This window comes from Oncorhynchus kisutch, linkage group LG17 (assembly GCF_002021735.2).
Source record: "Oncorhynchus kisutch isolate 150728-3 linkage group LG17, Okis_V2, whole genome shotgun sequence".
NCBI lineage: Eukaryota > Metazoa > Chordata > Actinopteri > Salmoniformes > Salmonidae > Oncorhynchus > Oncorhynchus kisutch.
The window spans coordinates 68,752,656-68,767,453 of record NC_034190.2 but is presented as its reverse complement, the minus strand read 5'-3'; the positions used below and the strand labels follow the sequence as shown (position 1 = coordinate 68,767,453).

The window sequence follows — 14,798 nt, the reverse complement described above, 5'->3', positions numbered from 1 at the left end:
CTCTCCGCAGCCGATGTGAGTAAGACCTTCAAACAGGTCAACATTCACAAGGCCGCAGTGCCAGACGGATTACCAGGACGTGTACTCCGAGCATGTGCTGACCAATTGGCAAGTGTCTCCACTGACATTTTCAACCTCTCCCTGTCTGAGCCTGTAACACTAACATGTTTCAAGCAGACCACCATAGTCCTTGTGCACAAGAACACTAAGGTAACATGCCTAAATGACTACCGACACGTAGCACTCACATCTGTAGCCATGAAATGCTTTGAACGGCTCGTCATGGCTCACATCAACACCATCATCCCAGAAAACTTAGACCAACTCCAATTTGCATACTGCACCAACATATCCACAGATCATGCAATCTCTATTGCACTCCACACTGTAAAGGTCGACTGATTAATCGGAATGGCCGATTAATTAGGGCCGATTTCAAGTTTTCATAACAATCGGAAATCGGTATTTTTGGACACCGATTTGGCCTATTTTTTTTTTTTACACCTTTATTTAATCTTTATTTAACTTGGCAAGTCAGTTACGAACACATTCTTATTTTCAATGACGGCCTAGGAATGGTGGGTTAACTGCCTCGTTTAGGGGCAGAACGACAGACTTTTAACTTGTCAGCTTGGGGGATTCAATCTTGCAACCTTACAGTTAACTAGTCCAACGCTCTATCCACCTGATTACATTGCACTCCACGAGGAGCCTGCCTGTTACGCGAATGCAGTAGAAGCCAAGGTAAGTTGCTAGCTAGCATTAAACTTATCTTATAAAAAACAATCAATCAATCATAATCACTAGTTAACTACACATGGTTGATGATATTACTAGTTTATCTTGCGTGTCCTGCGTTGCATATGATCGATGCGGTGCGTATCATTGCTCCAATGTGTACCTAACCATAAACATCAATACTTTTCTTAAAATCAATACACAGAAGTATATATTTTTAAACCTGCATATTTAGCTAAAAGAACTCCAGGTTAGCAGGCAATATTAACCAGGTGAAATTGTGTCACTTCTCTTGCGTTCATTGCACGCAGAGGCAGTGTAAATGCAAGTTTGGACCGCCTAATTTGCCAGAATTTTACGTAATTATGACATAACATTGAAGGTTGTGCAATGTAACAGGAATATTTAGATTTATGGATGCCACCCATTAGATCAAATCCGTAACGGTTCCGTAATTCACTGAAAGAATAAATGTCTTGTTTTCGAGATGATAGTTTCCAGATTCGACCATATTAATGACCTAAGGCTCGTATTTCTGTGTGTTATTATGTTATAACTAAGTCTATGATTTGATAGAGCAGTCTGACTGAGCGGTGGTAGGCAGCAGCAGACTCGTAAGCATTCATTCAAACAGCACTTTCGTGTGTTTTACCAGCAGCTCTTCGCAAGCACAGCGCTGTTTATGACTTCAAGCCTATCAACTCCCAAGATTAGGCTGGTGTAATCGATGTAAAATGGCTAGCTAGTTAGCGGGGTGCACGTTAAACGTCACTCACTCTGAGACTTGGAGTAGTTATTCCCCTTACTCTGCATGGGTAACGCTGCTTCGAGGGTGGCAGTTGTCAATGTGTTCCTGGTTCGAGCCCAGGTAGGAGCGAGGAGAGGGACGGAAGCTATACTCGTACACTGGCAATACTAAAGTGCCTATAAGAACATCCAATAGTCAAAGGTTAATGAAATACAAATGGTATAGAGAGAAATAGTCCTATAATTTCTATAATAACTACAACCTAAAACTTCTTACCTGGAAATATTGAAGACTCATGTTAAAAGGAACCACCAGCTTTTATATGTTCTCATGTTCTGAGCAAGGAACTTAAACGTTAGCTTTCTTACATGGCACATATTGCACTTTCACTTCCTTCTGCAACACTTTGTTTTTGCATTATTTAAACCAAATTGAACATGTTTCATTATTTGAGGGTAAATAGATTTTTATTGATGTATTATTTTAAGTTAAAATAAGTGTTCATTCAGTATTGTTGTAATTGTCATTATTACAACATTTTTTTTTAAATCAGCCGATTAATCAGTATCGGCTTTTTTTGGTCCTCCAATAATCGGTATCATAAAATCATAATCGGCCGACCACTAACACACTGCCCTTTCACACTTGGACAAAAGGAACACCTATGAGAGAATGCTATTCATTGACTACAGCTCAGCGTTCAACACCATAGTGCCCTCAAAGCTCATCACTAAGCTAAGGAACCTGGGACTAAACACCTCCCTCTGCAACTGGATCCTGAACTTCCTGACGGGCCGGCCCCAAGTGGTAAGGGTAGGTAACAACACATACGCAACACTGATCCTCAACATGGGGGCCCCTCTGGGGTGTGTGCTCAGCCCCCTCTTGTACTTCCTATTCACTCCTGACTGCACGGCCAGACACGACTCCAACACCATCATTAAGATTTGCTGATGACACAACAGTGGCAGGCCTAATCACCGATAATGATGAGACAGCCTATAGGGAGGAGGTTAGAGACCTGACCGTGTGGTGCAAGGACAACAATCAACAAGGAGATTATTGTGGACTACAGAAAAAGGAGGACCAAGCACGCCCCCATTCTCATCGAGGGGCTGTAGTGGAGCAGGTTGAGAGCTTCAAGTTTCTGGTGTCCACATCACCAACAAACGAACATGGTCCAAGCACACCAAGACAGTCGTGAAGAGGGCACGACAAAACCTATTTCCCCTCAAGAGACTGAAAATATTTGGCATGGGTCCCCAGATCAAAAGGTTTTACAGCTGCCCCCCCCCCCCCTCCCTCAAGAACTCTGCTATTATCTATGCATAGCCACTTTAATAACTCTACCTACATGTACACATTTCCTCAATTACCTCAACACCGGTGCCCACTCACATTGACTCTGTACCGGTACCCCCTGAAAATAGCCACACTATTATTTAGTACTGCTCTTTAATTATAGATATTTTCTTAAAACTGCGTTGTTGGTTAAGGGCTTGTAAGTAAGTGTTTCACTGTAAGGTCTACTACACCTGTTGTATTCGGTGCATGTGACAAATACAATTTAATCACAAGCAGCTGTGCTTGGGAGTCCAGTAGGGCGGTGCACAATTGGCCGGGCGTCGTCTGGATTTTGTCAGTGTATGCCGTCATTGTAAATAAGAATATGTTTTTAACGGACTTGCCTAGCTAAATAAAAGCAAACAATCACAATCATCACTGGTGTTGTGTGTCTACTGTCCCTTTAATTGATATTTAAACCCATTGTATTATGTCCACGAGGGTCTCAACTTTATAAATGCTGAACTTTGATTATAGGATTGCCCCCTTTTGATGGATAGTATTCCCTTTGATGTTACTTCATGAAGAGCATAATAATTGTAATATTGTACCTGATAAGATCAATAAACTACCCACGTATCCATCCAGTCCTGTTTTCGAGTAGTCATACGGTATTTAAAAAAATCACATCTATGGAAACAGGAAGTTTCGGTACAATTCGATAAATACAGACATAATTTGTTCGTTTGAAAAGCCGGGATCTTTTTGTATCAATGAACTGTATTACCTGAGAAATGGCGGTGGAAACGCCTTTATGTAAATGCTGGCTGCAACCTCATAATTGATATAGTAACTATCATATCAAACTACATTTGGAGTCACGCGATTATATGATGATCGATGCTTGACTGACGTTTAACACAAATATTTTTTTGCTCTTATCCATACTAATCTCATCATGCAGTCTAGACTACCCGCACAGTATCTGCCAACTGTTGACAAGAGCGCAAATGCCAAGACGAGTAGGCACATTTGCTTTTTAACGCAACAATTTGTGAGAAAACTATGGGTAGGGTTGAAAATGCGATGGAAACACACTGAACTTTAGATTTTTATTCGGTACATGAAAACTTAAGCGAAAAAGTACATTTTGTGTGCACTACATCATCACCCACGGACTTTTATCAGCAACAAGTGCCTTTGCTGTGAACATTGTCTTCGTGGATTGTAGAATATTAGCATGAAAATCTGTCGCCAATTTGATGGAAAACTAGCTTGTGATAAACAAATAGTCAGAAGACTGGTCACCCTATGATATTTACTGCATGTTTGGTAAGATCACTAAAGGGGAACAGACAAACACTATACAAAAGATCCTGTACAGACCAAGATAGTGTAAAAGTACAATCAATGTAGTTCCATAACCCATACTGACAAGTGTATGAATGGCAAACTCGATGAAATTGCATTCTGAAACAAACATGGGTAATGCCTGCAGGGGGTGAGAACCATTGGAATATAGACACTATACATAAGTGTGAATGCATGATGCAATAATTATGATAGGAATGGGGGAAGAAGAAAAAACAAAAGAAGACATGACTATTGGTCAATTCTACTCTCCAACTAAGGACCAAAAGAGGTAGCCAATTCAAGTTCTCCATTCAAGGGTTGTTAGCTTAAATGGTTGCAGGTTTTCTGGTGTGTGAATCCTTTCAGATGACATATGTTATTATTGTATTATGTTTTACACCCAATGACACTTATGAACTAAACATTTCCGGTATCTTAAAAAAATATATAAATAATTATATAAGACGCTAAAAATCAGTGGTTGTCTCTGTCATGGCCAGGTGTGTGTTGACAAAAGTGACAGCTTGAAGGGCATACTACTTCAGGGATCTTGCTATAAGCTGCTGCAGTCACATGCATTTCCAGTGGAGCCCGTAAATAAATTGCTATACAAGTTACACATGCATAAAGCCCCCCAAAAAACAGCCAAGCAATATTTTTACATATTTCTTGGGTCAAGCTCTCTAAATCAATGGGGAGATAAATTGACTGGTTGAACTTTATGTTTAGAACCTGATACGTTTTTCTTATCTAATTTATATCTTGCACTGAACAAAATCCACAAATACTTGCATTATCGCTGGAGGGTCCTCTCTATTACAAAAAGGCAGCACACAACATGTACACTCAATAAGATTATTTATGTTATTGTACAATCTGCATTTATAACAAATAATAATAAAAAAAGATTAGTAAGATGTACAGTATTCGAATGATCAGGGCTGGACCGATGACTCTGCCTACCTAGTCTTCTCTAGTCCAACCAGAGCTCCAGTGATGGAAAGGGGAGGGGCCAGGGCCTGAGAATGGCGCATGTAGAAGTGATTGCATGTTTGTGGGTGTCTGCATTCGTGTGTTCGGCCACACGTACGTCCCTGTGTGTGCGCGCTTGAGTGTTGGCTGGCAAATTAATTAAAATAAGAAGGGAGGTGGTGGATGGGATGAAAGGATGAACGCAAACAAAAGAGGGAAAAGGAGAAGGAGAGTAGTAGCATGGGCTCAGTTGGTGTAGATCTGGCCCTCTGGTGGCTGGGGGAGCTTCATGTTCTCCTTGCACATCATGAGCCGCCTGAGCTCCTGCAGGACCACACGGATGCTGTAGGAGTTCTGCCACTTGGCCAGTGCAGACACTGCTCGTGTGTCAACCTGCAGGACAGGGAACAATGGAAGGAGAGAAACATTCCATTACACCTCAATCACACACACTCACAAAACATGACTCAAATCTCTATATATTTTGTAGTAATATCATGGTTGGCTGAAGTACTGGTTAGTTGTGAACAAACATATCCCAAAAATGATTCGGTACATAATCTGGTAAAAATAGTACATTTTTGTATGGATATAAAATGTAAATATAAAAAGTATACATAAATGCAGCTTGTGGAATAGCCTATCCAGCGGAACGTACATCCTATACGATCATGCATAACTACATTTAGTACGTTCAAGCAAAATATTGCCATCTGAAATGGCAATGGACTCTAATTGCATGTGACATTTCCTCTGTCTGTAATGTAACCTAAACATAGTAGGCATTAGCCCTGCACTGAAATCCATATCTTATTATAGGAGCAATTGAATCAGTCATTCACTTCAATAAACAATCAAATCCTTAAACATATATTTAAAAAAATATCTACAACACAAATGAGACTATTATACAATGGAAACATTTTGAAGGACAAACAGATTTACATACCACACCATTGGAGTTGTGCACACCATTCAAGTTTATCTTAGTTACAAATCTGACAAATGGTGGTGCCTCTGGATATCTGGGCCCACATTCAACCTTCAGACTGTACATCCTATTTTCATAGATTGTCTGAAAAATGACAAAGACATCAGTAAGAATGGGTTTAGCATTACGTTAATAGCTCCACCTTGCCCCTTTTGATAGGCTAGCTCAGGGTTGTCAAACCCAGGCCGCATTTGGTTTTCACCGAGGTCCTGAGGGCTGTAAATATAATTAATTTTATTTCCACGCATTTGGAATTTTAAATGCTCCCCAACGGTCCAACTGTTAGCAAGCTGGACAGAATAGTTTTGATTTGGTTTTAGCTATTTCAATATCGATTAAGATTGTCCCCCGCAAATGTACATTTATTGACCAAAAATAATGCATTCTTTGTTTTATAAAACCTGAGCGCCGTATGTTTGACACCCCTGGGGTAGGTGGAATTTTTTACATATTGATTACACCTGTCCAATCCTCTCAGACCTCCACAGTTGCCTAGCGGGGTAGGACCTAAGGGGTTGTTTCTGGACAAGGCCAGTGAGCCAAACTTGGTGGATTCCTGTGAATCAGAGTAGCCAACTCACCCTAGGAGGGCCAATGATCATCCCTCTCCATCTTGTTAAGGTCATGTCCTCATCATCTTCCAAACCCCAGCTCACTGTCCCATCCCCCACACCTTTCTGGCCTTCTTCCAGCTCTTCAAGCAGCCGGAAGTTACGAGGAACCTTAACGCCTATCGGTGTGTGATACAAACAAGCACAAAACAGAAATGATTGAAATACCACACAAGACAAAGCAAACAGTACATCCCATTGGGTTTCAATATACACAGTGTACAAAACCATGTTCGGCTCTTTCCATGGCATAGACTGACCAGGTGAGTCCAGGTGAAAGATATGATTCCTTATTGATGTCACTTGTTAAATCCACTTAAAAACAGTGTTGATGAAGTGGAGGAGACAGGTTAAAGGATTTTTAAGCCTTGAGACATGGATTGTGTATGTATGCCAGCCATTCAGAGTGTGAATGGGCAAGACAAATATTTAAGTGCCTTTGAACGGGGTATTGCAGTAGGTGCCAGGTTTGAGTGTGCCAAGAACTACAATGCTGCTGGTTTTTTCACAGTTTCCCGTGAGTATCAATAATGGTCCGCCACCCAAAGGACATCCAACCAACTTGACACAACTGTGGGAAGCATTGGAATCAACATGGGCCAGCATCCCTCTGGAACGCTTTTGAAACATTGTAGTCCATGCTCTGACAAATTGAGGCTCTTCTGGGGGCAAAAGGGGGTGCATCTCAATATTAGGAAGATGTTCCTAATGTTTTGTACACTCAGTGTATATGTCAGAAGTTACACACCATGGCAAACTTTGATTCTTCTATAGTGCCATTTGAATACAATTTAGTGGTGGAAACAGAGCATCTATTATAGCCGCACTTGCCAGAGTTTGACTGGTTTTTGCAATATGAATGATGGGCTAGCTTTGACAGTAAAACCAGTTGAGCGGGTCAGACCACCTGTCTGTGCCAAAACCGTTTGAAAGTGCCACTAACCAGCCATTGGTCACATCATCTTCCAATCACACCTGTACCTGTTCCATTGACCAACAGGCTATCAGTAGCCAATAAGAGACTGCTATAAAGCCAGATTCCACTTCCTACCAGTCAGTTCCCTCAAGCAGCTGTTGTTCATAAACATCTGAACTGCACCCAACATCTGTCCATAAACCTGTAGATAGGCCTACAGAAGTTAGCTAGGTGGTGAGAGTTTCGCATGAGACAAGATCAGCAATAACCCAGGGCAGGTTTAGTGAGTCGACCCATTCACACTGAGCTTCTGGGAATAATCTGCTATATTCCCAGTCTAGATTATCTGGTAGTCTGATTAGGTATGTGTGTGGCATTTACCTGCCATTTTACCATTACAACATTACTGCTTGTTTTGATTTTAGCAATAAAACGGATTGTTACTGTATTATTAGACTTATCACAGCTGTGTAACATCATTTATTTGTCTGTATTTATAGAGACCACTCTGCATCAATTACCCCACTATCACTGCCCAATGTAATTACAATAAAGCCCATGACTATTTTGAGGAGTTTTTCAATGATTATTACGTGTATAACTACAGTAGCTAGCTAATTCAAACGAACGTTACTGGCCTGTATTAGAGAACAAATTGGAGGTGTGGATTGCCGTAATGTGTACGGTAAACGTAATCCGCATAAATGTGTGGGTAGCTAGTTAGCCAATTCTCGCTAGTTAACGTTTGCCATTTCAGTTCATAGTAGGCCCAAACGAGTCTGGCCTAAATTCAGATGAGTGAGCTAACGTTAGCTTAATAATTGAGCGCATTAGAAAGTCGATAGTGTCATCTTTCCCACGTACACTGGGTAGTTAGCTAACTAATACAAGTCAAATTAATGTGACTGACAACTTAGCTGAAGTTAGATCACGAAATCACTACAGTAACAAATCGAGTCGTGATCTGACGAGTTGACTACGCTAGCAAACCAGCTAACAACAAATAGCAACTGGTTAGGTAGCTGCTATAACGTGTGCTGACAACATGCAACACACAAACCAGCCAGTTCGAGCTGTTCCTGCGACTAGCTAATATTGAACTAACGTTAGCTAGCTGGTAATTATCTTGCCAATGATGTTCTGGACGTAGAAGCTAGCTAACAGGCTAAAAACAACGCTTGATGAATGACGCGGCATTTGATCAGTCGACACAGGTTGACGAGCTCTTTTGCCATGTCAACGGAGTTAAATTTAGCATTAAATATGTGTAACTATGCATGGAGAGGTTTTCCAACGGAATTTGCCATGTCATGTTCAATACACTAGAACTTGCGAGACCAAAAGCCTTGTCAGATAGCAGGTGAGAGCTAACTTCGGTAGCTAGAGTTAGCCGCTAGCTAGCAGCTATGCAAAGCCATATTTTAGTAAAATAAGCACTACTTTGAGCATTTCTGGAACGTATATACACTACCAGCAAACGTTTATTTGAATGTTACACGAAATTAGTAATGTGGTAGCTAGTCATTTATTTAGCTGAACCGTTTACCTGATCCGGCGGCGACCGCCATCTTGTCGCTTAGTAGCGGGAGCGCGCACGTAAGCATGGTTGGGGGTTGGTTGCAGCATGGGAACGCGCTTGCTCGAGGTAAATTGATCCACATACCTAGTATAAATGGATCCACAGATCAGATTTACCCACCCCAAATCCTAACCAAAAGGGCGATTAAACATATCTAACCCCGGACCAGTGGTTAGGGGCAACTTGTTCCCAACACTCAGTGGTGAGATATTTTTGATTTACCTAGAGACCACTTTGTGAAAAGTTTAATTCATAGATTTATCATGGTAGTTATTTTGACAATGGCATAGCTATATTTCTAGGAAATATAATAGCATAATACACTTAAAGACAAAAAACAAATTGAAACTGTGTACAAATGATAATGGACCTTCAGTTTATTGACTGTGTCCAGCTCACTAATGAAAGCTAGACAGTCAGGGAGCCTTAAATCCCCCCCCAAAATACCACATTTTGACTGTGAGGAAATATAACCAATTTAGTGCGACCCGCCGGACCTCGTTGAAGAAGGAATGCACTCCCCGGGGCAAAATTAGTTTGACACCCCTGCGTTCTCATGGATGGTCTTTGTTAGATATGCTTCTAATACCAATAATGAACACAACTAAGTACTACCTTGATTTTTAAAATTTAGTTTCTTTATAAATATAATATAAATTGTAAGCCATAAGTAAGCCAACCATTTTGTACCAATTAAACTAAATTTACATCAACTTAGCTAAGCAAAGAAGACAAGGCCAGCTTTTTAAAAGGTCCAAGGAGCACTACAAATTTCATTCAGACAAACATGTCAGAAACACCTGAACAAATCAACAACCATTTATAACATGATTTATCTCATTCTTGACAACAACAAAAATAAGGGCATTAGGCAACATCTTCTCTTTTAACATTTAGACAAATCCCAATTGTACACTTTCAACAAGACCTTTAGCTAAATCCATTCATGAAAAAGCATTGTATTAAAGCAATTAGGTCATTAAAATAACTACTAAATCACACATTTACAGTGAGCAACAAAAGTATTGAGACAGTGGCATGTTTTGGCTCTGTACTCCAGCACATGATACAATGACTGAGGTTAAAGTACAGACTGTCATCTGTAATATGAGGGTATTTGTATCCATATCAGGTGAACCGTATAGATTTTACATCACGTTTTGTACAGTCTCTCCATTTTAGAGGACCAAAAGTCTTAGGGCCAATTCACTTATGTGTATTAAAGTAGTCAGAAGTCAAATTTGTTGGATGCATTTGCTGTTTGGGTTATGTTTCAGATAATTTTGTGGCCAATAGAAATTAATTGTAAATAATATTTTATTTTTGGAGTCACTTTTATTGTAAATATGTTTCTAAACATTCTAAATTAATGTGGATGCTACCATGTTTACAGATGATCCTGAATGAATTGTGAATAATGATGCGTGAGAAAGTTAGACACACAAATATCATACCCCCCCCCCCCCCCCCCCCAAAAAAAATGCTAACCTCCCCTGTTATTTTAATGGTGAGAGGTTAGCATGTCTTGGTGGTATGATATTTGTGTATCTGTAACTTTCTCACTCATCGTTATTCACGATTCATTCAAGACTTTCCGTAATCATGGTAGCATCCACATTAATGTAGAAGTGTTTAGGAACAAAAAAAGGACACAATGTATTCCTATTGGGCACAATATTATATATAACACAACCAAAACGAACAGCAAATGCATCCAAAAGTTTGTAGAATCACAAGCTTGATGTAATCATTGTATGCTAGTAATATGGGACAAAATACTAAACTTTGGACTAATTCAATACACAAGTGAATTTGGGGGGACTATGTACAAAAAGTGCTGTAATTTCTAAACGGTTCACTCGATATAGATGAATAAACTCTCAAATTAAAGCCAAATAGACAGTCTGCACTTTAACCTGTCATAGTATCATTTCAAATCCAAAGTGTTAGAGTACAGAGTCAAAACAACTAAATTGTCACTGTCCCAATACTTTGAGTGCTCACTGTACATCTACATTAGGTGATCGCTTAGTACAAACTAACACATCTTAATGTACTGTATCATATTACAACCCATCAGTTAGACCCTGTAACTTCAAATCTGAAATGGCATGACAAATTAAATCTTGCATATACCACATAAATATATAATGGAAAAAAAATAAGTCAAACAAGTTTGGTATTGGTCAATAGCAACATGATCTGAAAGACTTAAAACGCCCACACCAGTCCCCCTTTGAGCTGAAAGACGATGGCTAGAGCTTACCCATGATGTTGCACAACGATTTAAGTCAAGTCTTAATTTTAGTCAAAGTATGATATATTTGGACTTCAAGTGACAAATCCGAAATGCCCACTTTGTACAAATCCGTATGAATGCAGTGTCTTTTCCGATGATACGGCATACAAATTATTTTCAGGGCTGGGTTTTATTTGAATGTTACCACCCACCAGGATGGCATCGTTTATTAAATTATTCCTCTTTGGGACTGAGAGGACCCAAACAGTCTTGTGTCCACTTGGCCATCTGAGTCATGCAGAAAATGTAAATACAGGTTGAAAACTTGCGTTTTTGCACCTACACTTTTTCTTCTTTTCAGAAAATGACCACAATCCATTGGATAATTCGTCAGTATTAGAAATCAAATCAAATTTTAAATTTGACCTTACAATGACATGCTTACTTACAAGCCCTAAACCAACAATGCAGTTCAAGAAAGAGTTAAGAAAATATTTACAAAATAAACTAAAATATAAATCACAATAAAATACGTATAACAAGGCTATATACAGGGGGTAAGGGTACAGAGTCAATGTGAAGGGTGTGTTTGCTTATTTCTATATTTACCAAATGAGGAGAAACAAACTTCACACATCAGTCAGAGTTATACTTAAACTACATTTTTAATAATAATAAGAGCTTTGCAATAGCCTTCGACTTTCAATGATGAGCTATCTCTAATGAACCATTGAAAGTCACAACAGAAAAGTACAAATATCCTTTATAGCCAATATACACCCCTCTCAACCTACATGACGAACCACAGATTTTAGGAACACTTCACAAAGGGACTTTATAATTGAGAAAGGAGTATCCCTTAGCCAGATAACATTCGCTATAAATTATCATTCAGTTTGGTCCCTAAAACGAGATTCTAATCTCGTTCCTGGTACTTCATAGCACAGAACCATTACCTCATCCAATGGCATAACAAATGTTAACTCTAAATACTCCCATCTCAAGTAAACCCCTTCATGACCCCATTCCTGGACAAGCTCACTGAGGGGAGTGAGCCTCTAGGTCACAACATCAGAGTGGACATATAATGGTGGAGTGTTTTCTTAACCCACAAAAAATCTGAGTGGGAAGTGCTATTTGAAATCAATACTACATTGCAGTACTTTCTCAAATCCTCATCTTACTCTATATTTCTGATCTCCTTTCTTGAGGTGTAAAACTGAAGCCATTGTCACCATAAGGGACCGTCAAACATTTAATTGTCATCCACTTTACAAAGACTGAGAAACTCTAAATACTTGAAGGAAACAGTCTTGCTTTTTTGCAGAACTTCATCTCCCCCCTCAAAAACAATCTGACAATAAAATGTATCTCTCACTGGGCATGGACCCAGTATGTTGTCCTTTACATGTCAAGGACTGCCTACCCTAATTTGCCTTAAGTTTTGCTTCACCTTAAGTGCTGGCTCATATTTAGTCTATATCCAGTTGTCTGGATGGACATAGCATTCATGTACAATCACAGATGCAGTAATCTCTTGCCTTTCATTTCACTTCTCAATTTGCCAAACCTATTTTGTAACGCTTCTGTGATTTGTTTTCAACCAATTGTTTTTCAGTCTTAAATTTGCTATTATCAACACATTCATTCCAAATTTGCTATACTTTTCTACACAAAGCATTATTTTGAAATGTATTTTAAATTTTTTATATAAACCCAGAAGTTGTATACCAAGTTTGCATGGATGTGGTCAAACACAATATTACCATTCAGTGATATTGCCAATATATCTGCCTTGTAACCACCATGCCAAGCTGGATTTGAAGGGTTACTAAGGCTACAGTAATAATTATGTGAATGCAGTAGAGTAATCAGAAGAGGTTTAATTAGCAAACTACCTGAAATGAGTGCTTTGTGTGTGCTGTAGTAACCATGGTTGGAAATTAACTGTACAGTAGATACCTATGTAGTCTGACTGATACTTAACCTGATGCTTTTGTTTTAACAACCTTGGCTAGAAATGCTATCAGATTTCAGTCTGTTCATGAATTCCCTTAACTTGGACATTATTTAATTACGAACACACGACTATCCCCCTCTGCATGTGACATTTGTCATTGTCTTCAAAAATATTACACCCAGTGATATAACCTCTCAATCAAAGAAAAGATGAGATACCTGCACACTTGAATGCTCCTGCTGTTTTATTGCACAATGAGTGTTTCTTGACTTAACTTTTTGTACCCTGTACCTGCAAAGTTAACCTCTTTACACCATGGCAACACTGTGCCAGTGAGGAGCTAGTGTAGCCGATGTGAAATGGCTAGCTAGTTAGCCATTTGGTGACATCACTTGCTCTGAGACCTTTAAGTAGTGGTTCCCCTTGCTCTGCAAGGGCCGCGGCTTTTGTGGAGCGATGGGTAACGATGCTTCGAGGGTGACTGTTGACGTGTGCAGAGCGTCCCTGGTTCGCGCCCAGGTCGGGGCGAGGGGATGGACGTAAAGTCTATACTGTTACACTAGCTCTGGTCCAGGGAATTTACATGTCTCATTCGCCTTCAACAGAGGCTCATCTGCAGATAAACACACTGGACCAGAGCTAATGAGGAGCTTGCCTAAAAATCAGACGTTTATACCAATACTTAATATACAGTCTGAAACATAGCAATACAAAATTGTGTAAGTTTTTCCTATAAGCCAGAATGTTTAATTACATTTGAACTTACTCTGATGGCCGTCTGTGAGGTTGGTTCTTCAGCCGCTCAATTTGGGATGGAATATCCACAAGAAAGTGCTGTTTACCCAAATTTAGAGTGACAGTGCTGCCATTGAAATGTATGTCACCTGCACATATGCAAACCGATGTAAACACCTACAGACTTCGATTACATGCATGTACTTATGTTTTATGCCTTTGGTCTCGATCAAATAAATCTTCATTACCACACAGAGACCAACGTTTTTGAAGTCGGGTTAATAATGCTTTCCTGTGGATATTTAGTCTCAAATTGCAAACAAATGAAGGGCCAACACCATGAACAACCAGCAGAGTATATTCAAATTAAGTTTATTCTATATTCTGACTTGTAAAGGGACTACTTGGAATTTAACGTAAATGGCGTTGCCTACATAATTTGCAGGCATTGCAATGTTTCATGCCTAGGGACCACCACCCCTCCACGTGAAGTACACAGCGGCATTCTGGTCACATGTAGAATGTTGGAGCCAGGACACAGCAGCACCTATGCATTCAGTGTCTTTCAATAAGAGTCAAGCAAAGAAAAACCAGTCAAAAGCATCAAGTACAAAAGGCAACATGCAAAGTAGCATGCAATAGACTTAAAGAATGACATGCTCAATTGGTACA

The 14,798-nt window shown here is 39.6% G+C and overlaps 1 protein-coding gene and 1 pseudogene across 1 annotated transcript; one reads left to right on the top strand and one right to left on the bottom strand.

Annotated features, from left to right (window-relative positions):
* Positions 1 to 14,798, top strand: part of LOC116354432 (uncharacterized) — a 45,183-nt pseudogene that overhangs the window by 14,768 nt on the left and 15,617 nt on the right.
* Positions 3,869 to 9,252, bottom strand: LOC109908191 (ubiquitin-conjugating enzyme E2 variant 1). Its single transcript, XM_020506740.2, has 4 exons — positions 9,160 to 9,252; positions 6,668 to 6,816; positions 6,045 to 6,170; positions 3,869 to 5,488 (listed from the first exon to the last, which is right to left on the bottom strand). Exons 1-4 carry the CDS (start codon positions 9,215 to 9,217, stop codon positions 5,342 to 5,344), a joined length of 480 nt encoding a protein of 159 aa, XP_020362329.1. The 5' UTR covers positions 9,218 to 9,252; the 3' UTR covers positions 3,869 to 5,341.

Excerpts from the sequence above, each read along its gene's own strand:
- LOC109908191 (XM_020506740.2), bottom strand. The coding sequence starts at position 9,217 with ATGCTTACGTGCGCGCTCCCGCTACTAAGCGACAAGATGGCGGTCGCC. Across the intron at positions 6,817-9,159 it reads GGCGGTCGCCGCCGGATCAG|GCGTTAAGGTTCCTCGTAAC; the intron begins GTAAACGGTTCA and ends ACACACCGATAG. Across the intron at positions 5,489-6,044 it reads TGCACAACTCCAATGGTGTG|GTTGACACACGAGCAGTGTC; the intron begins GTATGTAAATCT and ends CCTGTCCTGCAG.